A 22,996-nucleotide genomic window follows, 5' to 3' on the forward strand; every position below is an offset into this window, starting at 1 on the left:
GAGGTCCACAGTTTCCACAGCCCTGCCCTAATGTCGACCCCTGTAACAGTGCAGAGAATCTGCTTTGCATGCATAAGATCCCAGGTTCAAATCCCGGCATCTCCATGTCCCACTTGAAATTCTGGAGAGATGTTGCCAGTCTGTGTAGACAGTTGCCAGACAGCGTAGATGAAAGTACAGTAATTATTATTATTATTATTATTATTATTATTTACTTATATGCCGCCCATCTGGCTGGCTTGCCCCCAGCCACTCTGGGAGGCTTCCAACAAATGAACAACATTAAGCACAGTAAAACACCAAACATTTCAAAAAATCCCTATGCACGTTAGAACCACAGAATTCGAGTTGGGTGGGGGCCTGAGGGTCATCTAGTCCAACCCCCCTGCAACACAGGAACCTTTTTGCCCAGCGCAGGGCTCGAACCCACAACCCTGAGTATTAAGAGTCTCACGCTGTACCGACTGAGCTGCCTATGTAGTTGCTGAACGACGAGGCTAGAAGACCCAGAAATGATGCACTTTGAAAGAAAAGGCTGAGAAAGCATTTGCAGAACCTTTCTCTGGTGTCATCATGTAGGGAAGCAACAAATGGAACCCCCAGGATAACCTCCTTGAACAAATGCAGTTCTTGTTTTTAGTGTTCAGATGCATTAATGGGACTGATATGCTATGAGTCATCCAGCACAAGGCATTGCATATGCTTCTTAAAATACACTGAAAGTAGCTCATGGCAAGCTGGCCACTGGTCTTGCGGTTTGCATATCTCTTTGGAGATCTCTAAAAGTACCTGTATTCCTGGAACATATGATTCTGCGGATGGTGACCTCAAGCAGTAAATTTGCCTCTAGAATCAGCAGATGGTACTGATTGCATCTGCCACTTAGCGGATGATCTGCCCTACAAATTGCTTACTATTCAAGGCTTGATATTGCAGGTGTGTGTGTAAATAATAGCACATTTGAGTATGTTCCTCTTCCTGTGGTGGCTGGGATGCCTGAACCATCTCTAGACAATATATGTTGGTCCTGGCTGCTTTTCTCCAGCTGGTGGTTTGTCTGAAGAATGATTCTAGATGTTGTCCAAATCAACAAATCATTTCAGCACATCCAGTTTGTACTATTTGCAAGGAATGGTTGCAGCTTTAAGTCACATGCAATGAACGCTGTTGGCCTGAGGGAATTCTCAAAAACCAAACTGCAGCAAATTTTGCATTTCTCCAGATTTTGCAATGCAAAAGGCTCCAACCAGGGAATCTGTAGGAAAATGCATATTGCTAGGTTAAGGATGCATAGGGATACATAGAGAGGTGAGAATGACGTGCAAAAACATTAGGGGGAAATTGCTTGCAAAAGGAATGTGCCTATGGAGCAAAAGCGCATGCAAAATTGGATAAATTTTGAACTAAAATGCTGGTGCATTTTCATAAGGGCTTTTTTTTTAATAAAACGAATTCCAAAACTGATGTGCAAATGTCCATCTGGACAGCTCAGTTGGTTAAGAGTGTGGTGCTGATGACGCCAAGGTTGCAGGTTCGATTCCCTGCGCATATTCCTGCATTGAGAGGGTTTGGACTGGAGATGTTTTTCGGGCTTCCCTTCCAACTTTGCAGTTCTCCCTTTCTATTATTCATGGCCGAATGTGGAGAACTGAATTTAAGATTGGGAAAACGGGGGGTGGGGGGGGTGGGTGGCTGTGGTGGGACGACGACACGAGACTGACGAGACTTCTCCTCCAGAGCAGCCGGCGGCTTCTCGCACCCATCGCAAGTCGCGCTCGGGGCCCGAATGCAACGTCGGGGAAGGCTGCTGCATTTGAGCGTTTCTTCCACTGCTCTCCAAATTTTCCCAGCTTGATGGGGGGGGGGGACTTGAACCCCGATCTCCCAGCCCAGTGCTCTAACCTCTATCTCGCGCCGCTCTGAAGCGCCCCGGTGCGCTGCAGGCGAATGACAAAGGCGCTCCCTCTCGCCTCGCGGGTTCTTCCCCTTGCCTGGCTGGAGAGCGCTCGGCTCTCTTCCCTTTTTTTACTCGCTCCGTCGGCTGCAGCCGCGCTGAATGGGGCTGAGGCCGCCAATGGGAGGCCGGGCTCCCCGAGGCCCCGCCCGCTTCCCCTTGCGTCACGGGGAACTTTGATGAGCTCCCGGGAGTTTGGCCGCGCTGCCGGCAGATGGTGAGCGGAGGGGCGCGCCTGCACTTGTGGCCGGGCGCTCTCCGTCGAGGGAGGAGGCGAGCAGGAGGGGATGCGCGCCAGGCTGCTGGACGGCATTGCACAAGCCTCGGCCGGGAGCGCTGCTTCCCTCGGAGTGGAGGAGGTCGCCTGAATCAGCCGCGGAAGGACAATTAATTGGGCAGCAGCAGCAGCAGCAGCAGCAGCCGGAGCCGCTTTCCTTGGCCGCCTTGTTCCCGGCTTCGCGCGCCACACCGCGCTCGGATCGCCGCCGCCGCCCGCCAGCTCCATGAGCCGCCAGCTCGAGCCCCGCAGCCCCGCCGTGCTCCTGCACCCGCCGGCAGCCGGCGCGGGAGGCCCTCGCTGCCGGTGCGCGCCCGCCAAGCGGCTCCTGCTGCACGACGGCGCCGAGGACGCGCCGCCCGCCGCCAAGTGCGCTCGCCTCGCCGTCGACTGCTCCAGCGCGGCGGCGGCGGCGGCGGCGGCGCCCCACGATTGCTTCAGCGCGCCCGGATCGCCCTGCGGGCCGGTCTCTCCGGCCCCCGGAGGTGGCGGCTCGGTTGCGGGCACCCCCGGAGGGAACGGCAGCGCGCAGGGCCCCAGCCTGGTCGCCGGTTACCTCTTGTTGCCCCTGCCCGAGCGGGATCACGTCTCCAGGGCGCTCGACATCAACACCGGACGGGAGCTGCGCTGCAAGGTAAGCGCCGCCGGGGACGCTTGGGACGTTTGTCGTGTTTGGGGGGAGCCCCCTCTGCGCCTTGGAAAGCGGGGGGACCGGCCAGCCTCGGCCGCGCCGTCGGCGATTGCGCTCGGAAGGAAGGAAGGAAGCAAGCTCCATTGAGTAAACTTCAGTGGAACTTGGCTACCTTGAGGAAAGCGTGCGTAACAGCCTTGAAAACCCGGGGTTTTCACACGCGAGCCGAATCGGGTCTTCTGAATCAGAATCTCCTCGGGCTTAAGTGGCGCGTGGATCGGGACTCTTGTGCGCGGGGTGGAAGGTTGGGGGCAGAATTTGAAACAACACGGATTGGTGACCCACTGGCAAACTTGTAGGTTCCACACGTTCCTGGAATTCCCGTGATCCGAAAGGATGTGGGTGCCTAGACGCGCTTTCTCGCGAGTCAGTGCCATTGAGCGTGGTTTGTGCTTCTTTCCCAGTAAACTCGTGTAAGAATGGACTTGTGAAGGGAAATAGGATCGTAGTGGGCGCTGGATTTATGTAATGATGGTGCCAGCAGGCAAATATCTGCAAAACATGATGTAGACGAATTAGGTCGGGGCTGCACTGAGCCGGCAGAACTTTGCAACCTTAGATTGTGTTCTTTTTGTGGAGATCCGTGCAGAGACCAGGGCTGGATTTCTCCGCGTTCGGTTTTTTTTTGGGGGGGTGGTGGTGGTGGTTGGAAGCCATCTGGAAAGATTCCCCACACTTGACAAAAAAGGGTTAAGTTTCTCCTCCGTCATCCTCCTCTGTTTTCCGCTTCCCTCCTGCAGAATAGTACGCAAGCAGGAATTGGCTGAGACTAGCAGAGCTTTCCAAGTTTTCCATGAGGTGTCCTCAGCTCTTTAAATAAAACGCGCACACTCACACTGTCCTTGAATATTTCCCCAGTCTCTTTGAGCAGGGCAGTAGCTAGAGAGATGGGGTTTACTGCTGCCACCTGCTGTTTGCAGGCTCTCTCATAGGAGGTGCAGTTGTGGAGACCTGGACAGCACTTGCTCACTCTGCAGCAAACCCATTAAAATAAATGAGATGGTTCTGGAGCAAGTCCCTGGATGATTGCAGCACTTAACAGTTGCATAGCTTGGAACAAGCGAGATGCGTTTGATTTCATCTTCAAACTGGGAGGCAAGCTTTTGAGTTACACAGGTCTCTTCAACAGATTTTAGAAAATATGAAAGGACAAGGTTCAATACAGGGCAGAAGACGGAAGTGGAGGAGGGAAAGAGGCAGGAATTAACATGGGGAGAATAATCATGTATTTCACTTACCCCTATTTAGGCTTTGTTAAGCAGCAGGGGACAGAGAAAATGTGCCAAAGGTTTCAGTGGATATTGCATGCCAAATTAGTGGCGACACCGCTTAGTTTGCTGCTCCTTGGTTTACTTTATCGTAGCAGTTCTGACCTATTTCTGCTTGTGAGGTTGGGCTGCAAGGATCTTTTAATCAAGCTTTGCACGCAGCCCCACAGATCTTCCCCAAGCAGGGAATATCTTTCCAATGGAATAACTCAACCAGGCCATTGATAGACTGATTGTGGCTGGACTCACCGGTTTAAGGATTGCTGCGCATTGTAGCTCAGTGGAAGCTAAGCCTCAGAAGCATTTGAGGGAAAGAATGTGCTTTAAATGTGTGATATGTATGCAGCCTGGCATAAACACCTCTGATACTAGAGCAATAATGCAGCCATCAGAGCTAATAGCCACTGATGGATGCTTTAGTTGAGATTTCTGCATTGCAGGGGATTGGACCAGATTACCCCTTCCAACTGATTCAGTGACTGTTAACTTTCTGTACACTTGTGTCGTTTGCAGTAACTGGAGACAGCTGAAATGACATGGAGCGAGCCGGGGACAGGGAGTTAAGTTGGGAAGGGAGGAGAGGACGATGGGGCTCCCACGGCGAGGAGTCTCTTGCCGGGTTGCCTGGACTGGAATGATGACACTCTGTGTGTATGTCACAGTTTCCAGTCAGGCCTAGGATGTGAGTAACCCAGCAGAGCCTTTGCAGGTCAGCCGGAGAACATGCCCAAAGTCTTGCAAAACATCTGTGAATAAAGCATGAGAGAGGCTTTTAATCCTCTCCTTCCCTTGCTCAGAGTTTCGCATGCTCCGGAATGGGAGCTCGGTCGCCATCGCCTTTGTCTGAATCACCGCAGACAGATTGGAGGGTGGATGGTTTTAAATGCCTCTCCCTGCTCCTCTCTCTCTTTCCCACTGCATACCTAGAGGTACTTTTTCAGGGCTGGCAGAGAAGCCTCGGGAACTGAGCTCACACGTAACTTGGGCGCTTTGCTTCCAGGAGGTGTCTGGCTTGGTGTTGGTGCTGAAAATGGGGGTTTCATTTCTCTTCTGTAATTGTGAGCGTGCAGAACTAGGAATTGGCCGGCGTTTCAAGCTGGCGTGGGACAGAAAGGGGTGTGGCTATTCAAATGCCTTTGGTCTGGGGACAATACTACTTCTTGGGTTTCCCCAAACTTGAGTTTCCAACTGGTTTTGGACTACAACTCCCATTATCCCTAGCTAGCAGGACCAGCGGTCAGGGATGATGGGAATTGTAGTCCAAAACAGCAGGAGGACCCAAGTTTAGGAAACCCTGGTCTTGATGAGTTCAGCCTTCCGATTCCATCAGCAGCCAACCAGATGTCTCTGGCTGGGCACACCTCTTTCCAGTAACAATTCCAGATATACAGCCACTCCCAAGTGGAAGCTCTCCAGTTCTTCTGTCTGGTGGCTGTTGATATGCATGCCATGGTGCATGAAATTATCAGCATGCAAACCCTTGTGCATTCTAAATACATTTCACTGAAATCCATTTATCTCAACAGACACCATTAAGAAAATGTGTAATTCTTTTTTTTTTTAAAAAAAAAATCACCCTCCCCACTTCCCATTCTCTGCCCCTTTTAAACAGCGTGTCATTCCTCCTCCTCTGCAATTTATGCCACCTGCTCCCTCTTTGATTTCTAATGCTTTAAAACAGGGAGAGGAGAACCTTTGGCTCTCCAGAGGTTCCTGAACTACAACTCCCATCAGCCATGGCCAACAGTCAAGGAGGATGGGAGTTGTAGTCCCACAACATCTGGAAGGCCACAAGTTCTCCACTGCTGCTTGAAGGCGGTGGATGTTTCAAGCTATGCCCATCTGCTTAGATTTTCTCGGTATGAAAACCGCTTTGGCAAATCCCCGTTCTCTAACCACAGCTCTCCCCTTGGCCCTCTTTTTCCAGGTCTTCCCCCTCAAACACTACCAGGACAAGATCCGACCTTACATCCAGCTGCCGTCGCACAGAAACATCACCGGGATCGTGGAAGTGATTCTCGGGGAGACGAAAGCCTACGTCTTCTTCGATAAGGACTTTGGCGACATGCATTCCTACGTCAGGAGCTGCAAGCGTCTTCCAGAGCAGGAGGCAGCCAGGCTCTTCAAGCAAATCGTCTCGGCGGTTGCCCACTGCCACCAGTCCGCCATTGTGCTGGGGGACCTCAAACTCAGGAAGTTCGTGTTTTCTAGTGAAGAAAGGTGAGCAAGGGCTTTGTGGTTGTCTTAAAGTTCCCCAAATGCTCTGGGGAGAGCTGTTTCTTCAGCTAGTTGGGTGGGGGGCAAGAAAGCCACGACTTTCCCCCAGGGCTTTGCAGGGGAAGGGGCATTCCTTGGTGGTAGAACATCTGCTTTGCATGCAGAAGGTCCCAGGTTCAAGACCCAGCATCTCAAGGTGGAGCTGGGGGGGGCGTCCCTCGCTTGGAAACCCATTGCTTGTCAGTACTGAGCTAGGAGGATCAAATGCCTCACTCGTCAAACATATGCCAGATTCCTGCATTCTCTGTATTCAAACCCCTCTGTTCTGTAGCTGGTGGTTGCAAGGCCAGGTTTGGCCCACTGGCTGCAAGTTGCATACCTGTATTGGCATAGAAGACTCTTTAGGAGAGAAGGTTTGACTGGTCTGTTGAGCCGAAGGTAGTTTTGGTGGGGGCCAAGTCGTCGTAGGACTCAGCTACACAACTGCAAGTGAAACGTTTTAAAGGCGTTGCAAACTGCAGTATACAAATGTGACTCTAGATGGTGAAAGTGAGCTATGCAGAATTGGATGTATTTTTAAAAACGTTTTCAAATAAAGCGTTTTCAAAGCGGTTTTTTATGTGTGTAGGTTCCACCATCGTGTCCTCTTTTTCGCTATATATCTTTGTCTGCACAATATCTTACAGTTCTTTCTTTATAATAAGAAACATCAGGTGTTGTGAGAAACCCCGCTTCCATCTGCCCTAGCCGGGGAGGCTGATGATCCGGGGTGATGGCAGTTGTTGCCTAGCAACATACAGAGGCCACCACATTGGCTGCTGCAAGTGTCACTATCACATTAATCTGTGCAACAACCCTGTAGTTTTATACCCAAAATAAAAACGGGAGCGTACCCAAGCCAATTGGTTTGTGTATATGACAGTCAAGAGATCTGAACTTTGGACTTCCTGGTTCAAAGCGCACCTTCTTTGACTTTGCACCACATTAATTATGTTATATAAACATCTGTCTTGTTTATGGCAAGGGATCCAGAGTATTATTTTACTGTATGTCTGCCTAGTTGGATTTTGATCCTACGTTCAGCAGCTAAAGCAAATTGACGCCCCACACAGTTTCTGAATCCGGTGCTGGTGCAGTGGGCTAAATGAGTTGTTCTTTGGATCTTGGCCTCTTAGGGGCTGTTCTTTACCGTAAGTCAATGAATTTGTTACTTGTGCTACATCCCGCCGTCCAGGGAAATCGTGGAATTGTAGAGTTGGGAGGGATCATCTAGTCCAGGCATGGCCAAACTTGGCCCTCCAGATGTTTTGGGTCTACAATTCCCATCATCCCTGACCACTGGTCCTGTTAGCTAGGGATGGTGGGAGTTGTAGTCCCAAAACATCTGGAGGGCCAGGTTTGGCCATGCCTGATCTAACCCGTGCCTGCAATGCAGGAATAGGCAAGTATCTCATGGGGGGATCGAACTTGCAACCTTGACGTCATCAGCACCACTGCTCTAACCAGCTGAGCTATCCATCTGCCAGAGTAATGCGTTGAGTCTTCCAGCTTTAGATGGGGACCTCCAAGCTTCCGACAATTTTATTTAGGTGTGAGAGAAAACATACATTCCATCGTATGTGCAGATGGCATGTACCGAAGTCGGGGATTTATTTGCCAAATCCTGATTTCCCAATCTGCATGCCTGCGATGAAATTCAATCTTGCGTGGTGTTTGTGGACGATGCATTACCTCGTGGCACCCCTTTGTAGGGAGGTTTCCATCTGTGAAGTTGCTCCTAAATTGCTTCCTTTGCAAGCAAAGGAATACTGATCAGGACTGAGAGGGTGCTTTTGACCTATAACCAAGAGCTCGAACTGAACTCAGCTGGACTTAAACCGTGTAGAATCCAAAAAGCTTTGTCTTGATTTTGGTTTTTTTTTGTTGTTTCTTAATAATATTTATTAAAATTTTAAAGGTTACAAAAAGAAAAAGTAAAAATACCACATTAAACAAAAACAAAACAACACATCACAATATGAAAAAACAGAGAAATAAAACCCATTAAACAAAAACACAAAGAAAAATACATCAGATCTCCTCATTACTAATCTTTCATTAGCTTATTTCCTTGACCTCCTCACACCTCCCTTTTTTGTATTCTAGGTCAATTATCCATTTCAGCAAATCCTTTCCCTCTTTTAAAATTTTTGTCCTGTAAATTGTCTTAATATAATGTAACTTTACTTTTCCTCCTTTCACCAATTAACAGTCAGTTATTCCCAAATCCTTTATATCATTCCTGCTAAAATCATATAATATTATTCCAACATTCTTCTAACAGTTATTAATTTTACAAAGTTTCTGTAAATAGTCTTTAAATTTCCTCCAATCTTCCTCCACCGACTCTTCTCCCTGGTCTCGGATTCAGCTTTGACTTGATTTTGTTGAGGTGGGTCATTGGTTCAGGTGCACGGAGACTGGCTCAGCTGGTTTGTGGCTTGCGCTGGGTCATGTGTTACTCCAGGTCTCGTTGAGATTACAGGGCTAGGTGTCTGGCAGGAAGGCAGCAAATTACACCTTGGTGTCATTCTTAAGTATTGCATATTCAAATGGTTTACATTTGGGCACGGACCGTGAATGAGAATTGTGTTGGCTGGAGGTGGTGAAGCGAGAGAAATGGGTTGCAGTTGGCACAGTGTGTACTTGCGATGAATTGTTTAAGGCAGTACTGATACTCAAGAGTCAAGGTATGCAGTCCAAATCCCATGGGTCTGACGCTGACACAATGCTGGCTCGCTCAGAACAATGGTTGGGGGTGAGCCTCAGCAAAGTGCAACTCCTGTGTCCTCAGTCCAAGAAGGATTCCTCAGCCCACCCTCCTTTCCCTAGAGCATGGATTTCCATTGCATTTGAACAGGTATGTAGTTAACTATCCAGGGTTGGCCAGGGGCTGTGTTATTGCAGTTGTCACGTGACACAACCTACTGGAAGCAGAGACACGGCTGAGATTACTCTCAGTCCCATGATTGTCCAGTTACCCATAGCTGTACATATGCTCAGCCACACCTGCATATATGGGAGGGATTTGTATGGGGTCGGTGGGGGAGAACCAGTCTTAGAAACGATATATATATATATATATATATATATATATATATATATATATAATCAAAAATTTTATTGATTTTCCAAAATTTATAAACAAACAAACAAACATAAATCCTAATTATTCCACTCTTAATAGCATGGTTACGTGACTTACTCAAATCCCCCTGGCTGAATTTCAATATATATCATTGTAACAGTTTTCCAAAACAAATTTCTCATAAAATTTACTTGAATCAATTAACGTCTTTCTTTTCATATTAAATTTAAACATGTTATTCTATAACATCACATATTTAAATCCTGAGCCTATCTGGTGTTTGCATGTATTTCTATTTAAATTATCTTAGCATACTTAACTAAATAGTCTTTGAATTTCCTCCGTTCCTCCTGGTACTCCTCCTCCTTCTGGTCGCGGACTCTTCCGGTGAGGTTGGCTCGCTCCGAAAAGTCCATCATCTTCATAGAAACTCCGATATACAGTGGTACCTCAGGTTAAGTACTTAATTCGTTCTGGAGGTCTGTTCTTAACCTGAAACTGTTCTTAACCTGAAGCACCACTTTAGCTAATGGGGCCTCCTGCTGCTGCCGCGCTGCCGGAGCACGATTTCTGTTCTCATCCTGAAGCAAAGTTCTTAACCAAGTATGTAACCTGAAGCGTATGTAACCCGAGGTACCACTGTATAAGCTAGGTGCCAAATAGCTACTTAAACCAGGGTTATAGTTGCCAAAACACAATGCCCAGTTGCCATTTTGGGGCCAGGCGGCTCAAACGTTGTATTTTTCAACATGACTTTTCAGCTCCTGAAATTCCTTCTGATTGTGCAGATAAAATTAGAAGGGGTAGGATTCTGCAGGATGTGTCATTCGCGTGCGAAAAACGGTCAGGATCCCAGGATCCCCAGGCACGCACTTCCAGATGGAGGAGATGTTGGGTGCCTTCGCTTAGTCACAAGTGGCCGATAAGCAAGCTCTTGTTTTCCCTGTGTATATAGAGGCCGTAGGAGTGCAAGAAGCATGGAGCCTTTATCTCTCTCTCTCTCTGTGTTATAAATATATATGCATGCAACTGAAAATGAGGAGTTGAGGATGCTGCTGCTTCTGCTAAAGTGTTGGCAGGTTTTGCAAAACTCTTTGAAGATAACCTGCAGTTGGGTGTTAATGTGGGCAGCCCGGAATAGGTGTGAAACTCCAGCCCATTTGAACTCTGTGGGAGTTCTGCTTTTGACATCAGCAGAAACAGTTTCACACTTGAGGGCTGCAATCCACGCATTACTTTGAAGTGATGCCATAGTCAGCTGTTGGATCTTAGGGAGTGTGCAAATTGCAGCCTGCGTTGGGGTGATGTTAATGACTGTGCATCATTCCGATGGTTTCTTCTTCATAAAGGTGGCTGTTAAGCTCTCATAGGGCTGTTAAGCTCTCGTAGGTTTTGGTTCTCCTGTGTTTCAGACATATAACTCCTGGATTCTCTGATCTGCTTCAAGGCACCCCACACAGTAACCTCCAAACAGGTGGGAGAATCTGCTCCTGGACAGGAATAAGGAAGTTTTGGTTCAGCCTGGCAGAGCAGTTCCTGAAGGACAGCTTGTTTGCAAGACTCCTTTTTGCATTCAATTTGCCCACATTGCTTTCTTGGTACAGAATATCATGTCTTTCCCGTGTGCAAGGCCATCTAAAGGAGGCTTGAGACACAGGGAGCGAGCTTCCTGCCATTTTGGAGACTTCCAGCCACTGTACGAAAGAGGTGGCGGTTGCATTTTATAAGTTCTGATTTCGTACAGCCGCCCCACAATAAACACCACAGTAAATCTAGGAAAACAGGAAGCTGACTTATACTCAGTACTGTCTACACTGACTGGCAGCAGCTGTCCAGGATTTCAGGCAGGGTCCACACCCTGCCCCCTGGCATGCTAACTGGAGATGCTGGGAATTCAATCTGGGGGCTTCTGCACACAATCTAGTTTAGTTTGCTTGGAGGGAGGGGGCCTGACATTGCAGAGCGAGGAACTTTGAGAGATAATTGTTAAGTTTTTATACCTGTTGGAAGCCACCCAGATTATTATTGTTATTATTATTATTTATTAATGCTATTCGGTTTAGTTTTTACTTTAAAAATGTCAATGGGCATGGAGGGATAGCGAGGTGCAACAACACAAATTTGTTTTCTGCTTTTTAAAAAAAAGATGAGTAGTGAGTGTAATTTTTTGCAGAGGGGTCGAAAGGACTTAGTAATCTATTGGAGGGCTTGGAATCCGCCCCAGGAAGCGAGTTCAAATTGTGTGCCCTGCGTGCCAATCAATTGCAGAGCAGACAGTGGATTTTCTTTCTTTTTTAAAAAAAAACGCTCTGATCATCTTCTTAATGGAAGTGCTGAGCGTGGGCATTATGGGGTGGCCGGAATGATCAAAATGCTACAAACGGAGCCTGCATTCTCAGCCAGTGTGCCCCCTTGCCCACCTACCACCCCCCCCCCAAAAAAAAATGAAACTGGATCACACATTCTGCTCCCAAGTCATCAACAGCTGAATAACACCTAAGAGCTGGGGGGCATGCATGTACGAACCATCGCCCTGGTGAGCAAAAATCGAGACTGGAGCCTTGTAGCCAAATAATTCTCTGCCCTCCCTGCTTGCAGATTTATAGTTTTGCAGCAGAAAGGACAAGTTGTCCTGTAGAGAAAAGCAACCCCCCCCAACAACCGCTAGTCAAAATAGCAGCTTGCATCCAGTGCTGCGAATTTGGAAACCGAAGCGTTGCGCAGGGAGGGTGTCATGTGCTTCCCTGTTTGGTAATCAGAGGGTTAAGCAATTAGCCTGGCAAGCACAGGTGCAGAGTTTGGATGGCCCGCCAGGCAGTGGGAGGGCAGGCGAGGGTAGGTTGAGTCATATTTTCCGCTTAGAAAACCATCCGGTGGAGTTGTGGCCGGTGGGGAGGGAGGAGGGAAGAATCTTTTGCATTAGAGGACAGGAAGGTCACCCTGAGGACAGCGAGCAAATCAATGCATTTTACAGGCCAACAAAACTGTAAGGAAGGCTTACTGAGCAGGGAGCCCTGCAGGAGCCAGAGAATATCTAACCAACTTAACGTAAAAAACGGCAACTGAAATGGTGAAAAGCTCTGGGAAATGGGGTGTCTGCTTAAAAGCAGGGTATATACCCTGCAATGCCTGTTTGTTTGTATGTGTGTTTGTGTGTGTGGTGGCAATGCATATCTGAGCCCAAAGTGTTGTGACTATATCAGGAACAAAAGGGATGTGGGTTTTGGCTGCGATCCACCAGCCAGTTAAGGCTTGACGTCACTGGGGCTCAGCTGGCTTCAGCCCAGGATTCTCTGCCCTGTGAATTTGGCATCGCCGCACTGAAATCCTCAAGGCCGGAGTAATCGAGCAATGCTCTTGTAGAGTTGGAGGGGGCCATGTGGGGCATCTGGTCAAACCCCCTGCAGTGCAGAAACCTTTTGCTTGAACCCACGACCCCAAGAGCACGGGTCTCACGCTTCACCTACCAAGCTGTGTCACCTGAGTGCTGGCATCGGTGGCTGTGGCAGTCACAGAGTGATGTCTGTGAGTGTCTTCGCAATGTGTTTCTCTGATATATTATTTGCCCAGGGAAATTGCCCTGCACCGTTGAAGTGAGATTGTGGTCCTGAGTGGCTCAGTTGTCTCATGCTGTTGACATCAGGAACTATATTCCCATCCAGCTCATTCCTTCACGTGCATAATCTCTCCTCTCCCGGAGCGTGTGACTTGTCTCAGTCAAAAAGCCTTGCCTTTGTGTTTTCATTTGGTGGGTGATTATGAAAGTTCTGGCTGTGGTCTGTGATCTGAGGCATCCCATTCATCATAGCCTGAGTCACTTCTTGATGCTACAGTCAACCGATGATGAGCACAACACGCAGAAACCTTTCCGCAGCGGTTTGTGTGTAATGGTTTCTGATCGATGAAGGCTGCAAACCTAAGCTCACTTACCCTGGGAGTAAGCCTCACAGAGTTCCGTAGGACTTAATTCTGAATACACAGAATTAGATCCTTAATCTAAAAGTTTTGAGCATTTTTGGTACAGGTCGTGGATACAACATAAAGGTAAAGGGACCCCTGGCCATTAGGTCCAGTCATGACCGACTCTGGGGTTGAGGCGCTCATCTCGCTTTATTGGCCGAGGGAGCCGGTGTACAGCTTCCGGGTCATGTGGTTAGCATGACAAGCCGCTTCTGGCAAACCAGAGCAGCGCACGGAAACGCCGTTTACCTTCCCACTGGAGCGGTACCTATTTATCTACTTGCACTTTGACGTTCTTTCAAACTGCTAGGTTGGCAGGAGCAGGGACCGAGCAACGGGACCTCACCCCATTGAGGGGATTCGAACTGCCGACCTTCTGATCGGCAAGTCCTAGGCTCTGTGGTTTAACCCACAGCACCACCCATGTCCCAGGATACAACATAGTTGCTGTCATTTGGGAAGGGGGCGGTTCTTATCTCCAGGATGTGACGAAACTGTTTGCCAATTCCTTACACTTGCCATTCTTGAGGAACTGGCTCTTGGTTATGTTATCATCCCTGACCTGACTCTGGTTCATGTATTTTGAGATCTGATAGTTTCAGAGAAGCGTAGAGCAATGCAGGAATCCCAACTGAAGCCTCCATATCCAACCTCTGCTTAAAAACATACAATGAAGGAGTCCACCACCGTTGCTGGACCCTTCGTTGGACTTACGTGTTGATGCGCCTTCCTTGTGTTTCTCTCCTTGTCTTGTGACCCATTTTGCTCACCAACGTGTGGGAAAGTGACTAGGGAAGCTGCCTTAAATGGCGGCCATTGGTCCATCTAGCTCAGTATTGTCTACACGGACTGGAAGCAGCTCTCCAAGGTTTCAGACAGCAGACTGCCCCAGCCCTACCGGGACATCTCTGGGATTGAAACTGGGAGCTCCTGCATGCAATGATACCATTTTCCCCTTCCCCCAGTCAACTTTCCTCCTCTGTGCCAGTTCCTGGCCTTGCTTGGTAACTGATGCCTCAATCTCTTTCCTCTTCTCCAGGACGCAGCTCCGGCTCGAAAGCTTGGAGGACACGCACATCATCAAAGGGGAGGACGATGCTTTGTCGGACAAACACGGCTGCCCAGCCTACGTCAGCCCAGAGATCCTTAACACGATGGGGACTTATTCCGGCAAGTCGGCTGACGTCTGGAGCTTAGGAGTCATGCTGTACACCCTCCTCGTAGGACGTTACCCTTTCCATGACTCGGACCCTACTGCCCTCTTTTCTAAAATCCGGCGCGGACAGTTCTGCATTCCGGACCACGTCTCTCCCAAAGCCCGTTGCCTTATCCGAAGCCTGCTCAGAAGGGAGCCCTCTGAGAGACTCGCAGCTCCAGAAATCTTGCTCCATCCTTGGTTTGACTCTGTTTTGGAATCGGGTTACGCCAACCAGGACATGAGAGCCTCCGATCAGGTTGTTCCAGAGAAATCCAATGAGGACGACGACATTAGCTCCTTCTTTTGCTAGCTCTGGGTTTTTGCCTCGGGGGACAAGAAGCCTCTCACACTCTCGTGCAGTCTTTAATTTCCACCCTCTCTCTTCGTTTTCTGTGGTCCTTCCCAAAAATCGAGCTGCGGTCAGGACAGTAGTACCCTTGCAAGTAGGAGATTGACATCCTTCACCTTCTTCACGAATTCCCATTTGAATCCCTGTGGGACTTACTCTGGAGCAAATGGACCTTTGCAAAACGCGCTTCAGCCTGGGACTTCTAGGCTGTGACTTTTAAAGTTTGCTCTGAACTTCAGTGGGAATTTTATATATAGGGCTGTCTGGAATAAGCAGTCTGAGGTTTGCAGTCGTTGTTGGCTGGTTTTTTAAGAAAAAGCAGAACACCTTGTAGCTTCTTGGTTCCATGTTCAGATGCACACAGCCTTGTTCTGCAAGCAAGGTTATATTGTTGTAGAAAAGAAGGGCCAACTGGATTGCTCTGTCTCTCATCCATCAAAGTGACAGGGCTCTGGGCTGTCTTAGATTACAGAATCTCTTCACTGGTGATGTAAGAGAGAATGCAGGCACAGTTCTTTAAGTGCTAGGCAGGGGGCTTGTGATAGTCACGGTGCAAAAAATAATAATCAGCCGGATTGTCTATTTTTATAGCTAAGATTATCTAACTGGTTTTGAGCTTGCGTCTCCTGACATGTGAGAATCACCCCCTTCTGCCTCCAGTTTGCCAGTTCCTTTTCTTAGCTGCATTTCAGAGTTTGCGGCTTGAAACCCATTTGACTGTTTTCAGCCTTCCAGGAGGCGATTAACCTGGAATTACTTGGTTTGTCAAATTCACCTTTCCCCCCCATTCAAAATCTGAACCTCAACTAAACTGTAGCTCGTTGGCTTTTCGACAGAGCTGTAACGGCTTTGTGCTAGCCAAGGTGTGGATAAATCAGGCAGCTGTAGAAGTTGGCCGTGCATCTTGTGGGATGAATTGGGCTCCTATCTGAATTCTTGGGACTTTAATGGTTTGGGGTGGATTTGGGTCGACAGGTGCATTTGCACCAGAATTGTTTTGCTTTGGAATACAGGGGCTCTTAAAACAAGGAGGATTTTTGCCATTGGCTTGAACGTCAGACCACCCTGTTCCTAACCCATTATCAGCCTAAACCTGGAATGTCTGTTTGATTGATGAGATCAGGACTGTTGGTGCCTCCTGAACTGTCACAAAAGCCCCTACAACCTTGGAGTCCCCTGTCTCTTGTGTGACAGTGACGGTGCAGGTAGCAAGTCTTGTTTTTCTGACTCCAAATGCTTCCACATCCAATTTCCCTTGGATCCAATTCTTTAGCAGACTTGAGGACTCCTCCTTAAGGGGAGCAGTTCTCAGATTTCTTACATATAGTTGAGGTATCCTTTTGACATTCTCTCCCTTTGGCCCTATTCCTCCTCCTCTGCCATGCCTATTCTAAGGAGGTGTGTAAGCCTTAACGGAGGGCTACGGAAAACCTGAATTGGCCAGCTAGCCCCCCCCCCCCAAAACCCCTCTGCCAGATGTGTCTTAGCCATAAAATGGGGTGCACTTGTTAGGTGATGCAGTACTGCTGCTGGCCCCTGCGTACATAGCCTTGTAATCTTGGAAGGCAGAGCACTGCTGTACCCATTTCGCAGATGGGGATGCTGAAGGCAAACAGGTGGAGGTAGCGACCTGCCCAAGGCTTACTGGGACTTGATCTTCCCATCTTATCAGGAACTTTCTGGTCCGACATTGAGCTAACCGACCGCATTGCCTCATTGCGTAAGACAAGAAAAGGAGGAATTGTGGTTTGCGTTCTCAAAACAGCTCCCTGGCATCTCCAGTGAAAAGCATATCTGTGTAGCATAAGAGGAACTTCATATTCTGCCCTCCCATCAGCCAGTGGTCAAGCATGATGGGAGTTGTAGTTCAGCAACAACACAGCCCCACCCCACGGGTCAGGAGGTATTTATTCCTGAGCCCCTGAAGAAATGTTGGCAGTTGGCGGAGACATTTCTGGCTCAGATGTAGTAATCTCCTTGACTTGGCTGATGAATGTGTTCTACGTTGAGTGCTAGGATTGGTCCTTGGTGGGTGCAGATTTAAAGCTCACTTCTGGCCTTGGTGTTGCATCTGCCTGAGCTCTTTAAACCAGCGGTGAGAAAACCTGTGGTTCTCCTCCAGTTGGACTAGAATTCCCATCATTCCTGGCCATTGACTATACCGGCTTGGGATGATGGGAGTTGGAGTCCATCAGCTATCTGAAGGGACACAGGTGTTCCTCATTCCTGCTTTTAAACTTGACATTTTTAGCTCCCGAGGCAAATGATCCGAAGGAACTTGCCTGGCGCTCCTGTGTGAAGGTGTCGCTCCAAAAGTAGCCCAGTATATCTATCTGAATGCCAAAACACCAGCCCAGAGTGTCCCAACCTGAACCTGTGAGGCAAATAGAAGCCCGATCTTATTACTTATACCGAAACAACGTTTGTGTTGGCAGGGTGTGGGCTCTCCTCTCTGATGGCTTGCACCACTCTTTTGTACAAGAAGGAAAACAAAAACAAATCCTCATTTCGGTAAGCCTCTAAACAATGTCCTCACCTTCCCATCAGGCTGTTCAAGAGTAATCTCCCTCTGGAAATCTCTTCCCCTTATTAAATGTTCATGTACCACTGGCGGTCATTGGTGGTGGTTGTTTTTTGTATCTCCAGTTCTTGTGGAATAATGAATACACTTGAATAAGCATTTGCTTCCTGGATGCGGTAATGAACTTCCTCCTGACAAAGATGACTGCTCCGGTTTGTGCAAATAGGTACTTGCCCCTGGGTGAGCTGGAAATCACCCAGAGAACTAGAGAGGGAAACTTTTGTTCATTTGGGAGACGGTTGGTTCTCGTTTCTCAGAGGCAGTTGGTGTGCCCTGTGGAAAAATGTGTGGGTCAACAAACTAGCAAACAGCTCTGTGGATCAGCATCTCTTGTTGACTGGCTTGCAAGGGTGTGTGTGTGTGTGTGTGTAAACACATGCCAACCAGGTTTTGTTTCAAAAATACTTTTATCCCGTATCTGAAACTGATGTATTCATCAGCGTTGGGATATGCTACCAGCAAACTACCTTTACCTTTCAAGGAACTCTGGGGAATGTATTTCTGCTGGGCTGTCTTGAGATTGCTAGTCTCATGGGACTACAGTTCCCATAATTCTTTGTGGGAAAAGCTGGTTGGATATACATGTTTAGCCCAGAATTCAAAGTACCAAATGTGGACGTTGCTTAAGAATCCTACTATATTTCTTAAGGCTTAGCTTTGTCCAAAGGGTGGAGCCACTGTGCTCTTGTGATCTCTTTATACCTCATCTGCTATGAACCTTCCCACATAATGTCTTGCCATCTTCTGATTGGTTTTGTGTTTTCTTAATGACTGTAGAGGTGTGTGTGAGTGTCCTAAAACCCGAGGTGTCAAAAGAGCATTTAAATGTGAATTAATGGCTGGCAATACTAACTTGATAGAATCAAGAGAATTAGAGGTGAAACTTTAATTTTTTACCTTGATTGCACTAAAGCTCTTGTGATTGCTTTAATATATTTGTATCTGTGATACAGTTGTTGTTGTTTTTTTTAAAAAAAGAAAAAAAAATCCACAAACTTGCCTATGAATCTGTATATATTGGTAGGTACCATGCTAATAACACTATGTTGGATGTTTGTAAATAATGTACATATTTGAAAATCGACATAATGATGTTGGAGAATTCCTGTACAAAAAGGTTTAATAAATCTGGTTTCATAACAAATACTTGTCTTTCTCTTCCTTTAAGTTCCAGGGTTATGGTCTAGACTAGAGGCAAATGAGGCCCTCACTTTGGGGAAGCTAAATCGGATCTGGGTCTGGTCAGTGCATAAACAGCATTTGGTTCCATTATGGAAGAATGATGATGATGATGATAATTATTTATTATTTATACCCCGCCCATCTGACTGGGCTTTCCAGCCACTCTGGGCGGCTTCCAGAAAAATACTAAAATACTGTAATACATCAAACATTAAAAGCTTCCCTAAACAGGGCTGCCTTCAGATGTCTTCTAAAAGTCTGGTTGTTATTGTTCTCTTTGACATTTGCTGGGAGGGCGTTCCACAAGGAGGGTGCCACTACCGAGAAGGCCTTTTGCTTGGTTCCCTGTAACTTGGCTTCTCGCAGTGAGGGAACCACCAGAAGGCCCTCGGCGCTGGATCTCAGTGTCCGGGTAGAACAATGGGGGTGGAGACACTCCTTCAGATATACTGGACCGAGGCTGTTTGATGGAGAAGTAAATGGACAAAAAAAATATATGAATGTGTATGTACCACCTCATTGTCCAGGAAACTGGGAATTTGGCCGGTTGTCCTTAATATACACAGACCAAACAAAATATCCTCCATTGCTAGGAGAGAAGCCACCTAGCTGGCCCACAAACCTAGGGGAAGGTGCATACAAGAACACATGCAACTTAAATGCAAAATATTTGTGCAGTTGTGAAAGGAAGAAAAGCCCGCAGAAGTAGGGACAGAAAAGGCTTGCAAATGAGGGCAGGCAAAATGGACACAAGCTGGAAGTCAGTTGAGTCATCCAACCAATTTCTTCTGACCACATGTGAAGTGGGGACAGATATCAAAAGGACCGCCTGCTTGAACCTTCCTTAAGATCAGGCACCCCCAACCTGTGGCCCTCCAGATGTTTTGGCCTACAACTCCCATGATCCCTAGCTAACAGGACCAGTGGTCAGGGATGATGGGAATTGTAGTCCAAAACATCTGGAGGGCCGAAGGTTGGGGATGCCTGCTTAAGATCTTCAGAGGTCCTTGAATGCCCCTGTGTTTTGGAAGCAAATGGTAGCCTCAGTGGTGGCGTCCATCTCTGGACGATTCACCAACTGTCTGGGCTCATCGTATTTGTGGGACTGAATCATAGAATCTTAGAGTTGGAAGGGACCCCATGGGTCATCTAGTCCAGCCCCCTGCAATACAGGAATCTCAGCTAAAGCATCAATGACAGATGGCCATCCAACCTCTGTTCAAAAACCTCCAAGGAGGGAGAGTTCACAACCTCTTGTGGGCATCTGTTCCACTGCTGAACAGCTCTTACTGTCAGAAAGTTCTTCCGAATGTTTAGTCGGAATCTCCTTTCTTGCAACCTGAAGCCATTGCCTCAAGTATTATCCTCCTGAGCAGGAGAAAACAAGCATGCTCCCTCCTCCAGGTGACAGCCCTTTAGATATTTGAAGATGGCTATCATATCTCCTCTCAGACTCCTCTTTTGTAGGCCAAACATACCCAGCTCTTTCAACTGTTCCTCATAAGGTTTGGTTTCCGGACCCTTGACCATCTTGGCTGCCCTCCTCTGCACATGTTCCAGCTTGTCAACATCCTTAAATTGTCCTATGCGGCCTAGGACCCTTGTATCTATGGGACCCCCTCTCCTGGTATGCCCCGTGGAGGACCTTAAGGTCCATAAATAACAACACTTTGGAAGTCCCGAGCCCCAAGGAAGTTAGGCTGGCCTCAACCCAGGGCCCAGGGCCTTTTCAGCTCTGGCCCTGGCCTGGTGGAATGCTCTGTCACAAGAGACTAGGGCCCTGTGGGATTTGACATCTTTCCACAGGGCTGCAAGACGGAGCTGTTCTGCCTGGCCTTTGGGCTGGACTCAGTCTAACCCAACCCCCCCCCCCGCCCATGTATTATTATTTTTTATGGAACCCCTTATATGGGATTTTCCCTTGGCTCTTTTTGCTGGCCCATGTAGGACCAGCATGGATAGTTGGCCCCCGTGAATATTTGACGTTTTCTCCCCTTATGGCTTTGATCTTTAGGCTACCACTAAAATGAGGCTGCATTTCAAGCTGCATTTTAAACTGTATTTTAACTTATATTTTAATCTCCATATTGTAGAGAGCAGGTCTAATGTTGAGATGCCAAAAAAAAAAAAATATTTCTAACACTGGAAGGGAGCCAGTGTTGGGTCCAGCTCCCATCACCCCTGAACACTGGCTTTGCTGGCTGGAGCCGATGGGTGTTGCAGTCTGACCGCATTGAGTAGGCCTCTGGGTTTCCCAACTTTAGATTTTAAAAGGAGAGCTTGGTCCAGTTTTTCTCCCCTCCCACGACTTCCCACTTGGTTGCTCCACAGGTAGAAAAGTTGAGGATGGGTAATTGCAGACGAGGAACTGCTGTGCAATATGGTTCTCTGTGGGTGGAGTTTGGTTTAGATTACGGGGAGGCATCATGTTTTAAAGCTGATGTCCATCCGATGTTGACAGTGGCGTAGCGTGGGGGGTGCAGGGGGGCCCGGCTGCACCGGGCGCAACATCTGGGGGTTAGGGTTAGGGGGCGCAAATCCATGGGTTAGGGGGCTCAAATTACTTGCCTTGCCCCGGGTGCTGACAACCCACGCTACACCACTGGATGTTGAGCAAGCGTGTGGGGGCATGATTGCAGCCGGCAGTCATGTGTGAGGCATCACACCACTTCTGGCTGCCACTGCTGCCAGGTTGGCTCAGTCATTTGGTGAAGCAATGCTCAGGCAAAGGATCATCTCTTGGTGTCTCTGTGTGTGCATGGATGGAGGAAAACAACAACCACAAGCACATTTAATCCAAAGGAGGCAGCAGAGCTTTTAAATCCCTTTTATCTTGCCCTGAAATATACTCAGAGTCGAGAGTGGATTTCATGCTCTTTATTCAGCTCATAGTGGTGAGGAGGAATGGAAGTTCCCCCACAATATCTGCTTTATATACATTATTTACACAATGGGCCCCACGTGATTGGCTAATTCCGGGATTCTCCTGTAGGCCAATCAGGTTGTGGATTCACTTCCACCTGGAGCTGGATTGGGTGGCTCCTGCAGACCAATCATACTGCTGCATTGTTCTAGGACCAATCAGACTGCTGCATTTTGGATCCTATTGTTCTAGGACCAATCAGACTGCTGCATTTTGGATCCTATTCAACTCACTACATAACATGCCCCATAATGGCCTTCTTAGTAGTGGTGCCCTCCCTGTGGAACGCCCTCCCACCAGATGTCAAAGAGAACAACAACTACAGACTTTTAGAAGACATCTGAAGGCAGCCCTGTTTAGGGAAGCTTTTAATGTTTGATGTATTACAGTATTTTAATATTTTTCTGGAAGCCGCCCAGAGTGGCTGGGGAAGCCCAGCCAGATGGACGGGGTATAAATAATAGATTATTGTTGTTGTTGTTGTTGTTGTTGTTGTTGTTGTTGTTGTTGTTGTTGTTGTTGTTATTAAATGATTGCTTCTCAATGCAGGCTGATCTAGATCAGGGGTAGGCAACCTAAGGCCCAGGGGCCGGATGCGGCCCAATTGCCTTCTCAATCCAGCCCATGGACGGTCCAGGAATCAGCGTGTTTTTACATGAGTAGAATGTGTCCTTCTATTTAAAATACATTTCTGGGTTATTTGTGAGGCCTGCCTGGTGTTTTTACATGTGTAGAATGTGTGCTTTTATTTAAAATGCATCTCTAGGTTATTTGTGGGGCATAGGAATTCGTTCATTATTTCCCCTCGCCCCAAATATAGTCTGGGCCACCACATGGTCTGAGGGACGGTGGACCGGCCCACGGCTGAAAAAGGTTGCTGACCCCTGATCTAGATAAACAAACTGCTTTCTGCAAAAGAAAAAAGAAGAAAAAAGCTGCGCCTTGATATGGAAGGCATAATCTCACACCTAAGTTCTCCGCAGAAAGCAAAAACAGCAAATTCAGTTTGGTCTGCATTTAAAGTCTTAGTTTATGGTGGTATGTGGTTATATAAGGGGTTAAAAAGTAGAATAACAGCAGCCATTGCTCTTCTCACAGCTCGGTGAGCAAGATTTGTGTGTGTGTGTGTGTGTGTGTGTGTGTGTGTGTGTTTGTGTGCCTGTGTGCCTGTGTGCCTGTGTTCTGGGCCCCAAACCAAGGAAGCTCTGCTTAAGCTGTCCTCTGAGCTAGTCCTGTTTATCACCTGTTCAATAAAGCAGCCATTCTGCT

General features: G+C 47.9%; 1 protein-coding gene across 1 annotated transcript; it reads left to right on the plus strand.

The window, feature by feature from the left end:
- Nucleotides 1-2,147: 2,147 nt before the first annotated feature.
- Nucleotides 2,148-18,766, plus strand: TRIB1 (tribbles pseudokinase 1). The gene is made up of 3 exons (XM_079984431.1): nt 2,148-2,865; nt 6,118-6,410; nt 14,534-18,766. The coding sequence occupies exons 1-3, from the start codon at nt 2,458-2,460 to the stop codon at nt 15,000-15,002; spliced, it is 1,170 nt and encodes a 389-aa protein (XP_079840557.1). The 5' UTR covers nt 2,148-2,457; the 3' UTR covers nt 15,003-18,766.
- The last annotated feature ends 4,230 nt before the right edge of the window (nt 18,767-22,996 follow it).

This window comes from Podarcis cretensis, assembly GCF_951804945.1.
Source record: "Podarcis cretensis genome assembly, chromosome: 7".
NCBI classification, from domain to species: domain Eukaryota; kingdom Metazoa; phylum Chordata; class Lepidosauria; order Squamata; family Lacertidae; genus Podarcis; species Podarcis cretensis.